This window comes from Penicillium daleae (genome assembly GCF_028827525.1).
Source record: "Penicillium daleae strain IBT 16125 chromosome Unknown utg000006l_segment0_segment0, whole genome shotgun sequence".
Classification (NCBI taxonomy): domain Eukaryota; kingdom Fungi; phylum Ascomycota; class Eurotiomycetes; order Eurotiales; family Aspergillaceae; genus Penicillium; species Penicillium daleae.
The window spans coordinates 699,079-716,422 of NW_026623154.1; the positions used below are offsets into that span (position 1 = coordinate 699,079).

The following is a 17,344-nucleotide window of genomic DNA, read 5'->3' on the forward strand; positions in this document are numbered from 1 at the left end:
GGCGTGATTGGCTTAAGAAGTCTCAGAAACCTGGTGATCTGGACTAGGCTCTTTAGTGGGCCCCCAAGAAAGAAAACGTGTGTGCCTGGCGGGGGAAACTGTTTTCGAAATCCTATGTATGTGTCTTGCATGGCTAAAATTGAGAACAAAATACAGGGAGTTCAGGCCTAATGATCACTATGTTTAATATTGTGCTCACCGTCATCACTCACTTGACCTTTGAGATGCTAGCATCGCTTCTTATGATATGAAAAGCCCCATCCCTCCTCATATTAAACCACTAGCTTTCCCTAGATTTTGCAAGCTCCGTTTTACAACCTTTGGATTGTTGAAAATAAAAGTGCAGTTTTATCGCTCGCTGTTCTCCTCCTCTGTTGACCTTCGCGTTAAAGCCACAGTTAGGACAGTCGTTTGTGTCACTTGGGGTCAAGACGTGCAATGCAACTAATTGAGCATAAATGGTCGCATAAGGCCTTGGTTTTCAACCACTACGCGCTGGGTCTCTCAAATTAGGGTGCAAGTAACTAATCAATATGATGATTGAATAGGCAAAGCCTTTGACACCTCTAGTACCCCCAAAATATCACGATCATCTACCACGACATTCAGTCACCGTTAGTGTCTGCAAGGCGTCTTGCACAGAAAAGACTACTCAATAGGACCCTACTGCGGTCGTTGTACCTCGACAGTGATTCACTTCAGTAGGCAATGAATACAACCTCACCGGAAGCGGGGACTAGAACGCTGGATCCAGCTCTGCAGCGGTTACGACTTCCGCGCAGCGTGACCTGTTCCATGTGGGATCCATATCTGAGTAGAGAAGCAATACTATGATTCTGGCAGCACACTGTCATGAGCAGCCACATCAGTGCCCCGGCAAGCCACTGGCCAGGCGATTTCAGGTACTCGGGCCCCAGTCGACGGACTGAAATCCAGCAAGACCTACAGCTGTAGACGCACGGCTAGCTTAGACTTAGGCCCGCAGCAGCCTGACTTACTCTATTTGCAGTGGCAGGAACCCTGGCCCTTCTCATAGCCATCAATTGACAAAACATTATTAAATAAGCGTATAGATAGCAGAAAGTTCGAACCATTATAGAAAGCCTGTCTTTCTACGGAATATTATCTCTACCGCTCTGCAAGCCCCAAGCCGTCAGGCAATGCAGTGCCTTAGAAGCCTTTATGGATAATACACTTGATAACCTAGTGAGAATAAAACCATGGATCAAGAGCTCCAGTCGGTTGTCAGAAATGTGGTATGGTTGTCACCCAGTCGATACTCGTATAGGAACCTGCAGGAAGAGCCCTCAACGACGAGAAGATAAGGCCCATCATTCCTAGACGTGCAGTAATATACACGCCTAACGTAACAATCTGCTAAGTCCTTTCTCAGAAATGATTAGCCCCACCAGGCGTCGCTGAGTGCAGACCAGGTATCAAGATGGAGACATGATTGACAGTTCCAGCCTCCAGGATGGCCGAAACTATTCAGCTAGGAAAAGGCTATTTAATATCATAGGCTCGAGATCTTGAAGCTAAGTACAAAGGGAACTGGTCTGAGCCAATTGTAAATAATACTTGTCTTACTGCAAAGGGCCACCCGCTTGTGGATTACCCTAGGCCTTGATGAGGATAAGTTGGTCCATGAAGCGGAAGCAGAGGAGCGAGACCGCATGGATATGACTCGTAAGCTCATAGCAGATCATTCTCAATCTGTCACAAAATCTAGGACTCAGCATTTGGCAGTGGCTCCAGATAACCCATTTGAACATACCGCCCTTCACGTAGTGGAAGGGTAGGCAGGGGCCGTCACACATCTCACCTGGTGGTTGTCTATGCGTCAGATGCTGAGGTGCCAACCCAACAAGTGTTTCAAGTGGGGCAATACTATCCAATAATCTGATGCTGTACTGTGTTGGGGCTGAGGTGGTCAGTGCGGTGATCTCATGTTACTTGAATCTGACTGTATGCAAAGCTGAAAGAAGTGCTTTCAAAATAGATCCTAGTAAATTTGGCCCCTTCGTGTTCAGGCGACCCATTTCCTAGGTGATTCTGGGCAATAATCCAACCCCTGTACCTCTCTCAATCGCCAATCAGATACTAAAGACCATTCAGCCCCATATTTGGTGTCGCACGTAATTTCTTCAAGTACTGTAGTTGCATACCCAAGTCAGATATAAGCAATTGCCAAGTCGATAACCCCCGATTATACTTCACTTTTCTCGTCGTCTCAATCTTGATCAAAAATATATTATATCTTCTCTTTCAAAATTCTAGCGTCTGTCCTACACAGTAACGAGAATATGAAGTTCTTAAGTACTGGTCTCCCGCTCTTTGCAGCTATCCCTCTCGTCACTGTATGTTTATCTCTTGCTCATATCTCTCTGCTATTGCTAATACCGCTCCTAATTAGGGCATTGCTATTGCTTCTACAAAGATGGAAGCCCTTCAGAAACGTGGTTTCATTGTAAGTAATATCCTTCATCACTATAATGTCGCTAACTGCCTATATTACTTAGAATGGACTCTTCTGCTGTCCAGTTGCAGATGTACCTGGCCTCACTGAAGTCAACACTAACCTTGTGGAGCAAGTTGGTCAATTCATTGTCAATGAAGACCCAGGTATGATTATTAAAACCGACCCAGAGTCATGCCAGAATGTTGTCTGCGCTGGGGAAACGGAGGGAAACATTGCGGTCAAATTTTGCAATTTTGTATGTTTTTTCCCACTTTCTTTAGTTTGCCATTTTACTAATCGGCTCATTAGCAACCGAGTTTCCCCTTGAGCATCGAGGCCGGTGCGTTAGTCCAGGCAATAGACAGTATTGCATCCGAGTGCGGTGGCAGTGGAAACACTTGCGGAGTGCTATCGAGTGAGCTGGGGTATACCATAACCGTAGCTGGTCGCCAGTCGCTTGGTGCTAGTTGTTAGCAATAACAAAAACATACTTGTCATTATCTTGATATTACTGTCCATTCTAACGCAGGCTCGGATTAGCACCTGTCATTCTAGAGACTGTATGAGTGTAATGGTAATAATATTATCTGATTGATATAGATGCGGAAATCACCTGACAGATCAGGACCGACAGTTACTTTGTGTCAGAGCAATAAATGACCGTATAGATTAAGAATGTAGCCCATGGAGCATTTTTGATCTAGCGGTAAAATGCCCTATATTTGTGCGACATTTTGTTTAACATGGCGACACCACCCAGGTTGACGGGTTAAATTGGGATATCCTGCATGTCCAGATTCGCTAAGCATCACCAAGCACTCATCAACGTGGCAGAGTCTCATTAATAAGTATCTCTTTTCCCTTTTCTTTGGCTGGTAGCCTCTGGCTGTTGTGGGCCTACCACAAGTCTTCCAGTTAGCGCCCCCCTCGGAGCCTTTGTAATGGGTTATCTACTTGCATGGTAGAAAGCCTGTCAATCAGGTAGAAGGAAAGCACAAGTCAAATTGATTCAGAGACTGTTCTTAAGGAGTTCGAAACCCACTCCTCATAGCTCATATTTATATACAGTCTCATCTCCAAAACAGGAAGGAGGGGTAAACACCATAAGAAGAGAGATCACCGAAGAATACGGGGCTGTGAACGTAGACCCCGTATGCAGAGTTCCCTTTTAGCTACGCCACCGAAAGATCAGCGACTTCCTGCGGGAAGGCTGCCGTCCGACAGGATCCCTTAAGGCTACGAAGCCAAAGGCATCAAGAAGTGGGAGTAGCCTTAGAGCAGGACTATCATAATAATTATCCCCCTCTAGGGTCGCTTACCCTTAAGCGACTAAGACCGGCAGAAGATGAGATAGGGCCATCGACAAATAGAGGGGAAAATACCGAGGCGTCCCGGAAGTAAACAACGGATGTTAGTTTGTTAATATCCATAACGTACTCTCCTTATTCTCTTCTTTTCCCTCTTTCTCACCCTTCTCTTAGTTTCTTACCTCCTTGTCCATTCGTTGTGTATTTGACACTGCTTCGCCTACTCTTCGGTCGATATGCCTCCTCGAACACGCGCTACCTACGCTGTTCCTCTTAAACTAAAGTACTTCTAGTGTATACACTGTCTTCGCACTAAAATAGGGACTATTCGTTATGGTCAAAAAGGGGAAACAAGCCGTCCCTTTCAACGAAAGTATCAATACTAGATAGGAAGAAGAAGAAAGAGAAACCTATCTGGTGGGGTGGTGTTTGATATGTCCCACAATTAGGAGCGCCTTCTCTTATCATGCGAATCCGGCCATGTTTGCTCCCATCATCAAATTCCCCCTTCATGTCCAGGTCGTTACACTATTAACCGTCCTACCCTAATCGTGGACGCCCCGCTCGAGATTAACTATGCCCTCGATACTAAGGCCTCGATCTTATATTTTAAGGGCGTCCTGTATACCATGGACAGGAGTCCATTAACTAGGTAAGAAGTAGCAGATATAGAGGAGTAAGGAACAGTAAGGTCAGATTAAGAACAAGACCGATTCTTAGGGATTGTAATATATAACTCCCTAAGGCCATTAAATATGACCGAAACACAATAGGCTCGAGTAGGCTTCGCCACCAAATCGTCATTAGCTGAACCTGCTTGTAGACACGAGCTACACCTTCGTCGTGGGACGTAAGCTAAATGTACGTAGGATGCGATCTCCCTGTAGAACTCTGCACTTCTGAAGTATTGCCGTTTACTGCGTCTATGAATCAGTAAAACCTATAACTCCCCGAGATCCTTCCTTATACAGGCGCCCCGTAACAACTACCCTCGCTGGGCCTTGACGACTGTCTCTTTCAAAGGCGGGTTATGGGAAGGGGTCGTCTTGGTTGACTGAGAAAGAGTGCGAAAGGTTTCTAGACTTATCAAGACAAGAAGCGCAGACATCCAACCACCGCCAGCGGGAAATACACGACAGGATAGGCAGAATGGATAAGAATCTCCAAAGCACTCGTTTCTGCAGTGAGTTCCGTGCAAGCCCTTTATCCTTCCAGGCACAGAATACTCACACGTACATTAGGTGATTGTAATGACGTACTCGCCTGTTGTGAACTGGGCGTTGGATCCGTCGAACGGCTCAGTTCCAGCGCCAATGCCACTTAGATACTGAGTCGAGGGCAAACCCTGGCTTTGAATCAAATATTGCAAGAAATCAAGGAGGTCGGCATTAAATGAAGTCTGCTCGCCGTGAGCGACGAAGCTGAAAACGGTGGTGGCTCCATTCGGGCCTTCGAAGAGATCCCATGAAATACCAGCAATCGTGACTGTAGTGATTGGTGAACCGGTGTGGCTTATTGGGCCTGCACCACCCAAGGCACCTAGCCAGATCATGATCTCGTATGCCGAGGACCCGCTAGGAGAGTAGCTGGTGAACATATCATAAGAAACATCGGCAACGACATTTGAGCCAGTGTAACTATTAGCGCAGTACGCAAGTACATCAGTCATCTATCCTTACTAGATACTGATTCAAGAGGCATATATCAAGTTCTCTTATGGAGCTGGATTCACTTACCTCCATTTCCAGGTGGTTGGGATACGTGAAATAGAACTCAGTTGCCGTGGATTGAAAGTGTAATCAATATTTGAGTAAGATTTCACGTCGGTTCGGCCTCCTTGCCAGTCCCAGGTGGTGTGCCACGTTACTACATCTCCACCCTGGTAATCCAAGCCAGTGCATTGCCATCCAGATGTAGCGCTGCCCTGACCCCAGAGGTTCTGATAAAGGGTGTAAGGTCCCGCGGGGATAGAGGCAAACCCCACACACGAGTCCCGCTTAGTATGTGTATGTGCAGACGAACTGGCTTCACGTATGAAGGCCGCAAGGAGCAAGGTTGGAATGGATAGAAAGGCCCTCATTTTGTTGAGACAAGAAATTTTGTAGGCGAAACGAAATCCACACCCGTTTGTAAAACTTGATAGATCCTGATGACCAACTTGCAATAGGATAGAACGAAGTCATCTCCCGAGGAGACTCTTGTTTTATATCTTCGTATTTATTCTACGAGGAGCTTGACTGGTACCCTATATAGGCTATTATTCGTATTATGTGTCAGCATATGTTCCGGCAATAAGGATCACAAGCTCTAAGCCCTCAAACGAGATCGCAAATAAGTCTACAGCTCCGAGATGAACTGTCGTACCGTTCTCCACGTCAGCTTTATTTTGCCCGAACAGGAAAGACCTCCGTATATCGTTACAGCAAAAAATTGATATATTTGAACCCTTGTGGAAACGGGAAGATGTCTCACTTTGCCAAATTCACGGAGCACTCGAAGAATATGAGAAATTGTTTCCCCCTACAAACAGGGCAACGCCGGTTTGGGAAGAACAGGAGTGTCTACATGACGAGAGTACGGAGTAATTTATCACTCAATTCTGCCACTCGGGTAATTCCTGGGCGAGTCAGCCAAGTCAATAACTACCAGATTTTTCAATGAGATTCTCAATCCCAAAATGCGCTTATGTTTGAAAAGCTATCTGTTAAGCGTTCATGAACCATATCCCCCTACCTGATTGCCTTTATGACATTCAGTCTTGACCCTCTATGTAGGCGATGTCGGCTACGTAGCCTTCGCGGATACCTAGCTGGCTGACTGACCCAGGAATTACATGACATGCACGATTTCAACTTCCCACAAGATGAACATTACTCTATTGTTACAAGGCAAGGACAGGGCGACCAGGCGTCACCTAATTTCCCGCCTACTTGCATGGTTCAGAGGCGATCACTTGGTTCTCTTCCTCTCAACTCTCCGTGAGGAGATTGCCGCTACTTTTATTTGTGGGGCGCACTAAAAAACTTTCCTTCATGTTGGTGCCGCAATCTTAGAATCTGGTTGGGCCAGGGGCGATTCAAAATTGACCTGATCTAAGGGACAGGCGTATATCTCACTCGCCCACCTCACGAGGAATATTTGGCTCGCCCTGTGAACCCCGGTAAAAGGCTCATTTAAGGTGGAAACAGACAACAGACCTCATCCTGATTTCCTTCGTCTGTTCAATTTATCAGTCGATATTATATGATTTGGGTTGCTTAGACACAAGGTAAATCTACAAGTCCGGAAGTTCGGGTAATTTCCACTCTTCTAGATTAAGTTATGGGAACTCTGCGCCCGATGCACCCGTACGAGGAGGATTCCCGCAGCGGCCAGAAAGTGGCGAGGGAGCGGATGGCAGTTCGTGAAGGCGGGACTCGCACACAAGGATCGGCACTCTGCGCGATTCTGTTTCCTTTCTTCAAACCCGGACCGAGTCGAACCGAGTCGACTAGCCTACCAGCCTCTCCAGCGGCACATTGACCTAATAACTAGTTCCGCTACGAGGAGGCAGCTGGGCTGAGAGCTGAAGTAAAAATCTCCGTACAATTCGAAGATATCCCTTGCATCGAAACGTAGGCGCAGCAGAATAGGCCCTGCTTTGTAGCCAGGAACATCGAGCGTTTTATCCGCACTAGACAGAGAGGTGAACACTTGCATGTCAAGGAGTCGTGAATGGGACTGCAGCCTCACTTTCAGTCACAAGCTCCGAGGTGTGATCTTCGATCAGGAGTTGGCGTTCGCGGGTAGGTGTCGACGGGTCGGTCCCACGAGAAAAAACACTTCTGTCGACCCCACCGTGATTTTACTTAATCGGCAACAGAGAAGGGACTGTTCGGTAATTTGTTCTCGATTGACGTGAGAACTTGTTAGAGACAAATGACCCGGAAAGTTAGTTCCCCACTTATCTCCTTCAATTCACTTCTGTCTACCACTCTGAAACAATTCGGTCAACGTAACTTTGCTTTGCTTTAAGACACGGCGATCCTCCGGATCATGCTTCTGTTACAATCACCAAACAGTTCAATTACCATCTTTTCACCAGCACTTGTCAAAGCGGAACATAATCATGAGGTTTATGAAATCCAACACCAGCAAATTGGCGAGCATCCCTCCTCGCTCAGTCACCCTAGGGGAGCGCCCGAGGGCCAAGGGAAACATAAAGACGCAGAACCTGCGAATTGACCGGCAACAGAAGGATATGTAGAGGTGTTTAGACGTGAACGTCGTGGAACAGTGACTAGTCTCGATATTCTTTAATCTTTCTAAATCTACACGGGAAACGTGAAGAGTCTTCATAATATCCGACCTATTTCATGACATTAGAGATGGAAATTGTACGAGAACTCCATCCAGATAACCTGAACTACGTGGTACGGATAAGGGTGGGTGTGCCGCTCGCTTGTGAACTACGTTAGTTAACTAACTTAGGTTGACTAGAAGTTTGGATGACAGTTGGAATGTAGAGAGCAAATGAGGGAAAATGAGCTATTCTCTGATGATGAACGCGGGATCGAGAAAAGAAAAAGAGAAAATATACATGTTCCCTTCATTTGGGATTATTTACATTTGCTCCAATTTCTGTAGTTGTGTCGCAGAAGCCTTATGCTCTAGGGCTTGGGGCAATTCAGACGTTCAGAAGAAATATCTCAAATCGTCACGTAAGGCGACGAGCGCGCATTCTGCCGACAACCCCCGCACAACCTGATCGATGGATATAAAATTTGCGTTTCGCTCGCAAGTGGGTAGATAATTTGGGGCCGGATTGGTTTCTTCGCATCTCCGACATATCGTTTGAAACATCCACTGGGGCTCTTTGTTTCTGGGGTACTTTGAAAATTCGAGGAAATCAAATTGTGTTTTTCGCAAAAACTTGACTAGTGCTAAGCTCGAGTAGCATTAGCATCGAAGGAAAAGACGATATCGAAGGTATTGTCCTTGATTTCGCATTTCTTGGGTACGTGGAGAATCGATATGATGTTTGAAAGAATCAGATTATCTTGTTATAGGAGCAGACACGAGGTGAGTGGGATGAGGTTCAGAAATAGCTGGTGCTCGGGAATGATAAATAAATATCTGGTATCAGACCATATATCCTTCTTAGGGGCAATATCTCGATCACAGATTTTCTCTAAGGGGCGATTGACGATCAGACCCCATAAGATTGAAGAAATGTTCTACCGCTTTGTATTTGATAAGTGTCAATCATATACAAACAAGAGCGGCGCTGGGTCCACGGAATTTCTGCAGACCTATTATATAGCGCGGAAATTATTTGCGAGGAATATAAATCTGAAGGACAGTATATCAAGTGTCCTCCCTACTTATGATCCAGAATTTTCGATTAGAGAATCTAATTTTTCCCTTTCGGTGTGTGAAGATTCCGTGAGTAGGTTGTGCTATATGCATTGCCGATATAGATAAATCCTTCGTGTGAGCATCAGAGGCCAATTTTCGAAGCTTTACTTCATCGAAACTCGAGGATTAGAACAGTACAGTATTAAGCAGTGACTGAACTACTCATAAGTGTTCAATAGGCGAGTCTAGCTATGTACATAATTATTAAAATGTAAACCCCTGATCGATCGACCACACTCACTCAACTAATCAGTCTCTCTCTATTCACGACTCCCAATTCACCACTCTCAGTTCCCCGCACTCTACCATGCCTATATTCTGCCCACGTTTGCACTCTGGCTTCTCTCTTCACCAATGAAACTGTGCCGCTGGTCGGCCCATTGTCTAGTATGAGTAGCCGAAGGGACCCTTTCCATCAATTATTGTAGGGACTCGAATGAAATTAAGCCGCTTAAGTCCTTCCAGACATCTATATTTAATAATTTCCACCAGCTATCCCGCCATGTATTATTTCACCCGCAATTATGTCACCAGCCATGACCCAAAAGTACCATTACAGTTAGTCGTCATCATTTTTATTTAACTCGGTGGTTAAACCTATTTAGTGTGTATCGTCAGTTGGAGTTCACCAATTTAACTCTTCTCTTGAAGTCTCGCCCCCTTGCTCTCCTTTTCATCGTTTCAGGGCCGCTGCGCGGAGCGCGCGTCTCCAGTAAAATGTAGCGGGCGTCTACCCGCGGGCCGCGGCCGGAGGTCTAGGCATCCCTCAATTCATGTTTACATTCCCCCGTTAGATTCGAGCCTTCCACGTGACTATCCTAGGATATGTCTCCGCAGCAGGATTGGTGGATACATGGAGAAAGGAGATACTGTAACTAACGTATTTCACGGTCGACCGGGCCACACGGCCGTCCGGGCCACCCTAAAACACTATACTAAATACGATTTTCTAGGTATCAATATATCAACAACGAGAAGATGCCTCTACGTGGTTTCTAGTATGCTATAATTCCCTAGCATTAGAAATAGCTCAGCATAGCTAATATGTACAGAAAACGATTATCTACTTGTATTACAAAAAATACGCCCTGATCAAGCGATGTAGATATATATATTAACATTGTCATACCCCAAAGTATTTCTTGAGCTAACAAAAATGCCTGGAATGGCATATTCAACACTAAGATACCCTAAGACTATATGATTAGCCTTGAGCGTTGAAATATGAAGTTGTGAATTATTGCATTTAGTATGGCGTTTTGGGGTGGCCCGGACGGCCGTGTGGCCCGATCGGCTGTGAATTACGTTATATCCGCCAAGATTAGTCATGGATTTGAGCCCATCCAAATTGTCAGATAGGGGCATAGATACCAATTCAGACCCATTGTGATTTCTATTGGTGCTATATTTTCCAGAAGTATAGTAAAGGTGGGACAACATCACCTTGTGGCCAGGTAATTGTGCATCACGAAGGAAGCGGTGTGAGTTGTCTGTCTGGACCGCCGGAACTCTCGCATACCCTACTATCACTATCCTTGTTTGCCCTTAAATATCTGCTCACCTTGGAAAGTTGAACCAGAGAGTATTTATTCTACTCTTCACAAAGCACAAAATCGCACTTGAAGACAGAGAAAGGAAGGCAGCAGTTAGTAGTTCTTACTGTAATAGCTGTAATAGAGCAACTAGTTTAACATGCCATATAGTCTAATCGTCTCACTTTGGGGCCGTATCACGAAGAAAAATATACCTGTGCCTTGACCGTACCAAAATTAGTGATAGTTAGTAGATGCATGCAGGTAGTGATATTTCACAGATAGCGAGATGCTGTGTATATCGATGATTGGAAGATGGAGGACGTGGGTATGCAAGGGAGTGATTGAGGACGTATCAGCCCTATCCGTAAGGCAGAGCCTGCAACTTGCTACCTTTGATAGTTTGATGCAAGTTATATGCTAAATTAGGATCAATACATAAGCGGCCCCTTACAGAAATTACTATTCTTTACGGCGGGGGTCCGCCCGCCACCCAAACGATATCGTATCTTTACATACTTAGCGGTCAACTTTCAACACACGTTTCCCATCAACCACTATGCCTGAATCTAATTACTCTGGCGGATATTGGATGTAATTAGCTGTCTGCTGATTAGAGGGTATTAATAATCGTAGTCTCCAATGAAGTTGCGACCGCATTAGAAAAGATAGGTGATACCGGAATTGAAAGAGGTCTGTAAAAAATAGTAATTTCTGTAAGGGGCCTGCAAGTTGTGCGGGCGTAAAGTACTGCGGGGCCATTGGGTTAAATTTTCCTAGTGGCAGTGATATCGTCACCATAGCCGGGAGTCTAGCGGAGCAGAGAAGATCGATTTTAGAAGAAAGTTCCGTATGAAGTCAACATTGTCAAATATCTTTATGTCATGAGTGGTTTGAGTGGGTTATTAGCACTCACCGCAACATTGGCCTCTGCAAAATAGTCTGCTCTAGATGACCCCGAAAGTCCACAGCCTATAGCACCATATCCGTCCACAACGATGCCCACGACAAATTCAATTTCGATTGGAGGATTCAGCACACACTATTTCAACAGTACAGAATAAGTCAGGAAATTAGAAGATTTGCTCCGCGGATGTACACTAAGCACTTGACCATCTCTATATCATGTATGCAATACAGTATTCGTCTATCCCTCTTTCTTCGGGGAAGTACGGTGGACGATAGCGGCCACCCTTTGGCAAGTGGCGTTTTCGTTAGATTTCAACGGCGGAACTCCTAATGAGGCTAGATAATGTCGGAGCAGCAGCACTGGTGGATACCCTGAAAAAAGGCTGCAGCGCACTAGAGAAGATGTGATAATATAGCTAAGATCGGCCAATAACATCTATATGAAAATCATGCAAATTATCTCCATGAACATCCCACCAATACCACGTACCTAAAATAGCTATGAGATCATAATATTAAATCAATGAAATCATATTATAAGATATAATCCAACCATAAGATGAATTGATCAACCTATACGATCTATTGATACCATGTGGTCATAACACGGTTCCCCGGATTACCCCGGAAACCTTATTATAGACCACAACCAAACATAATCAATAACCATACGATATCATATCGTATTCAAAACTAAAAAACCGATTGAGCCGAAGGACTAATCAATAAAGAATGATTAAAATTGCTCATACAAAATATATCATACAATCATGATATAATATACTATATTCACCAATCAAGATCCATATGGTCAGCCGTTTTATCCGCTGAAAAAACAGCATGAACTCAGGCATAAATACTCTATGGTTTTCTATTTATTTAATATAATATACAAGCAATTCAATGAATACACACTGCATATTAATTTATTCATCTTCCTATTTGCATAAACTTGCTCAGAAAGATGCGGAGGGTGGCGGTGTGATTCGATTTTGAGTAACTAACTAGTTATAGTTAGATCATTACCTAATTCGGACATATTGCTGCCTGATATCTAAGGGAATGAGGCAGACGGTGTCAAAGGCGGAACGAAAACGCCACTTGCCAAGGGGTGGGCGCTATCGTTCGCCGTAGGGCAAGTTCAAAATCATAGCATCACGAAAATGTGATACATCGAATTGCAGTGTAGCGTACCATCCTGTAACGTAAGTAACTCGAATTCTAGAAAATAATTAAAGAAAATAGCTTATTTACTATTGGCTTAGAAGTATTGCCTAGTCTAGACACGGTTGATATCATGACATTCACATCGGGCAGGTTGGGTCGTGGGGCCGTGCGCCGCGCAGAATATAACCACGACACTTTCGATAATGTATACTTCAGGCTGGCCACTTCGATAAAATTGTCTTTGACCCTTGATACACCACTGATACATCCTTGATACAACATGGAATCCAGAAGAAGATCAAGCCTAACCGCTCTGGACAGACCTGATCAATGGATGATCGAGCAGGGCATGGCAGGCCATGTGCTGCCTATTCTTGACCAAACTGGAAAGACGGTCGTTAAAGTGTTTCCCTCAAAGCCGTCCGGAATCGTGCAAGATAAGAAGGCAATCCAGGCAGTGGGTAATCGTAAGAAGCTTTTTGCCCGCGAAAGAGAAGGATGGGTCGGGTATGTATCTCATATCGCTTGGGTGTTGACATCAGAACAGCAAAGCTGATTTGTCGTTCAACTGGACTATAGCTACGTTGAATGGGAAAATTACCCCAAAAAGAAGGCTCAAGCCCACAAAATCTTGACTTCGCAAACCTTTGCACCTTGTCCCGATTATCAATGGGGACCAATCCCGGGGACCAATCCCGTTCTCACTGGCGACGATTTCAAAGCCTGGCATGCCGCCCTCGGTGGAGAGCTTGCCCCTGTTGCCGATGATTCTTGGAGGACGGTGCTGGAAGAGAAACATCCTGAGATGCTTCACTTATTGCAGTTCCCTTACAATGGGGAGCCACCAAAGCGACTGGTGGCCGCAAAGGCAATAACTCCAAACTCTCTTCATTTCGTGCGCAACCATGGCGGTATTCCGATTATCGATGCGGACAAATTTGAGTTAAAGCTGGACGGACTCGTGAAGTCACCTAAAACGTACAAAATGGAGGATTTGATGGATGAGACTAAGTTCCCACGTATGGAAAAGACAATCACGATGCAATGTTCGGGAACCCGTCGTATCGAACAAATTGCTTTGTATGCTGGCCAGGGTGACGAAGTGCCACAAGCTCCTTGGGCCGAGGGAGCTATTGGTACCGCACGGTATAAGGGTATCAGCTTGAAGAAGGTGATTAAAGATTGCGGTGGTCTGATTGATCATGCGAAGCACCTCGAACTTTATGGCGCCGAGACCTACGTTAAGGACCTAGAAGTGGGCAATTATGTTGTTAGCATCCCTTGGTCCAAGGTTAAGGCTAACGAGGTAATCCTCGCATGGGAAATGAATGGCGAGGTGCTCCCTAAGATCCATGGTTATCCGCTGCGAGTTATTGTGATGGGGTATATTGGGGCTCGAAGTGTTAAGTGGCTATATCGCATCAAAGCCATCAAGAGCCCAACCCTCGCGCCTGTCCAATCTAGGGAATATCTCTACTTCAATCAGCAGGTGGGCAAATACAACCTGCGCCCTATAGACGGCATCCAAATCCAGGAGATGCCGGTCAGTTCAGCAATCATGTCTCCTTGGACAAAGCAAGTGATCATGCATGATGGCAAAATCCATTGCAAGGGCTGGGCGTATTCCGGCGGTGGTAGATGGCCGGAACGTGTCGAGCTCTCTGCCGACGGAGGTTTCAATTGGTACGCCGTACCGGAAGACCAGTTATCCGAAAAGGGTAAATGGACCTGGCGAACCTGGGAAATTGATCTGCCCTGCGACGTGGAAGGATGGATTGAGATCGTTTGCAGGTGCTGGGATAACTCTCTCAACACACAGCCATTGAATGTGCGAGCAGCATGGAACTGGGGACTTCATGTCACGTCTTCGGCCCATCGCATAAAGGTGTATAGTGTTAACAAATCACGAAAGCTCACTCAGTTGAAGCTGTCGCAATTCGAGCAGCACAAGATCGATTTGGCTCCTCTCACCCGTTATGACGCTGTCCCTGGAATGACTGACGTGGAATTGGGCGAATACTGGGAGGCCCACCCTCGCGACGTTGATGAGTGAAGTCTCTCCGCTCTCCCAATGGAAGGGATCTGCAAGCTTTTCAGGGAGTATGATCGATCAATGGTATCACGATATTGGATGTTGTGCAAATGAATTTTTTAACTAACCAGGACTTGTCCCCTTGCTTCTGTTTACAGCTATTGTTCGTGTCTTCCTGATTATGAGATCCAATGTGTAGTACTCGAAACGAAAAGCAATTCATGTTTCAGCTCGAAATTCGAAGTATTTTCTATTGATATTTTCGATTCAAAATGGTGGTAGAAAGATTCCGCACAACGTCAGGCCACCGAGCCCAGCATAACCCATAAACTTGACCGACCGAATATATGAGCTGATATTCGAAGTGGAGGGAAATATTCCCACGCCGATTTGCTACTATTGGAAAAGGAGAAATGCTTGGTCCAGCATGACCAATAGGCTTTTGATTGCTGATGGCTCGGGAATATCAATCTTGTAAATCAAAGCAAGTTTAGACCGTTCTATCCTCTCACGGGAACCAGAAGGTAATTTACATAAGACCCAGACGATATACTCCAATCAACGATGTGTGAAGATAGGCGTGCGGGAGAAACTGGGGCTGTCAAGTCTGTTACCCGGAGACGGCGTACCCTACAGTCCCGTTTATCGGCAACACCGGACCGTCGATACCCGATATACTTGCGCACTCCAGTCGAAGATTTAGACCTATCTGAGCCACCTTCTTTAGTTGTAGAAATAGTACTTCACATATGTTTCTTGGTCCTTAGAAACTACCCCCCACTCTCACTAAACATCACGGCAGTCATCTCTAAGCGACTCAGTGGTACCGGCCGAAGGCTGCTACCAATGCAACTCGTAGATATGAATGAAGGCCACGTACTGGTTCAAAGGATAAAGAGCCTAACTACAGTGGAAAATTGCATTCGCGGACATTATTGTCTCTCGTGTTCAATGTTGCATGAGACTATCAGATTAAGAACTTGCATCAGCCTGTTCGTCTATGTGACAGACGCACTGCACCCATCGCTCAGCATTCCCCAACACTTTTCCATTTCAGAACGAATCACAATCTTGAACAGTAAGGAAAAACAAAGCCCCTCCTATCCATGCCTCAAATCTTTATTTTTGTCACAAATTTCAGGGACGAGGGCTCCGTTGGATTCCTAATGCAATGAGATTAAAAAAGGCTCTTGATGAAAATGTCTTTTCAGCAAGCCGACTTACGTCTAAATGGAAAGGACCCTTACTCTTTACTAGAAGAATAAGGCACTTGCAAAGAGACCTGCCAGTACTGTGGATACCGAAACTGCCTGTCTGATGGCAGCACTGGTAGATGTAGTAGAAGATGTTGCTGACGTTGTACTGGCCGCTGTTACAGAGGCTGTCGTCGCACCACTACTGCCATCGGCCGCGAGAGTAGTTTGGCCGAAGTCGATCCCAAATTTCTCACACCAAAGACCGACGACGCTGAAGTCCATAATTGTTTTTCCCGCATCCAGTTCGATAGTCATCTCACTAGGATTCTTAGTAGGAATAGTGATATGCATGTTTGAGATGCGGAAACCGTCTTTCAAGTCCGAGTTAGTTGCTCCCCACCAGTATAGAGCGGGGGCAGATGCATCTTGGAGTTCGTAGTTGCTGATCTTCAGTGTAGTGGAGTTTATGACGGTAACGGTTCCTTGAAGGCCTCCTGAAAGGGTAGAAAACTTGCCAGAATAACCGATCTTCGTGCCATTCTGGCCAAGGACAGTGGCGATAAGACCAGTCAAAAGGATGGCTGTGGACAAGAAATGCATTGTTGTAATGAGCGGGGCGCAGCTTTAAGGCCAAGACGTTGGATATCAAAGAGAATATTGTAACTTCGAGGAGTACTCGACGGGAAGGGGCTGCGTTCTTATATGGGCTGCGACTTTTGTTGTCCCCTCTGTGATACCAAAATATAGAAATGTCGATCCTAGATGACAGGGGCAATAACACAGAGATTTTACTAGATCCCGAAACTGCGGATTCCATAATCAAACCTTCAGGAAGTCTGGCTGCATACGAGGTAATTTAGGCTCAATAATGTCCATAAAATGTTTATAATTAATTTTAGAAGTAGCAACCTAATTCTTTGCGAAGTATTTCCCCTAGCCTGCCTCAATTGGGAAAATTGATTTCGTAATCCCCAGCTAGTTACAGTGACCGTGCAAAAGTATTTTGAACATACTACTTCTAACCCCTATACTGTATATGCGGTAATTTACCGCTAACCACGCTTGGAAAATGCTGTTTCATAATCTAGGCTATTTTACAAGTCAACCTCCTTATCAAGTGTAAGGTCTAAATTCCAAATGCATTTGAGTTTGGATCATGAAAACAATTTACCTATTTTGGAATTAGCAACGGCTAAATAGTATGTTTAATGATGAACTTTTACAACCCTCTGTGGAAAAAGCCGTATTGGAGCATTTAAACTACCTTGTTCGACCAAGATTCTGAATTACCCCACTAGGCCACTGAATGTTATATGAAACGAATAGTGGTATTTAAACATAGTATA

The 17,344-nt window shown here is 45.2% G+C and overlaps 4 protein-coding genes across 4 annotated transcripts; 2 read left to right on the forward strand and 2 right to left on the reverse strand.

Annotated features, from left to right (window-relative positions):
• Positions 1 to 2,303: 2,303 nt before the first annotated feature.
• Positions 2,304 to 2,932, forward strand: N7458_006031 (uncharacterized protein; the record flags this gene model as incomplete). Its single annotated transcript, XM_056909413.1, has 4 exons — positions 2,304 to 2,357; positions 2,414 to 2,467; positions 2,520 to 2,714; positions 2,768 to 2,932. The coding sequence occupies 4 exons, from the start codon at positions 2,304 to 2,306 to the stop codon at positions 2,930 to 2,932; spliced, it is 468 nt and encodes a 155-aa protein (XP_056765117.1).
• Positions 2,933 to 5,002: 2,070 nt separating this feature from the next.
• N7458_006032 (uncharacterized protein) lies at positions 5,003 to 5,845 on the reverse strand (the record flags this gene model as incomplete). The annotated part of the gene is made up of 2 exons (XM_056909414.1): positions 5,003 to 5,402; positions 5,502 to 5,845. The coding sequence occupies 2 exons, from the start codon at positions 5,843 to 5,845 to the stop codon at positions 5,003 to 5,005; spliced, it is 744 nt and encodes a 247-aa protein (XP_056765118.1).
• Positions 5,846 to 13,050: 7,205 nt separating this feature from the next.
• Positions 13,051 to 14,823, forward strand: N7458_006033 (sulfite oxidase; the record flags this gene model as incomplete). The annotated part of the gene is made up of 2 exons (XM_056909415.1): positions 13,051 to 13,277; positions 13,350 to 14,823. The coding sequence occupies 2 exons, from the start codon at positions 13,051 to 13,053 to the stop codon at positions 14,821 to 14,823; spliced, it is 1,701 nt and encodes a 566-aa protein (XP_056765119.1).
• Positions 14,824 to 16,055: 1,232 nt separating this feature from the next.
• N7458_006034 (DM13 domain-containing protein) lies at positions 16,056 to 16,598 on the reverse strand (the record flags this gene model as incomplete). Its single annotated transcript, XM_056909416.1, has 1 exon — positions 16,056 to 16,598. The coding sequence occupies one exon, from the start codon at positions 16,596 to 16,598 to the stop codon at positions 16,056 to 16,058; it is 543 nt and encodes a 180-aa protein (XP_056765120.1).
• Positions 16,599 to 17,344: the final 746 nt, after the last annotated feature.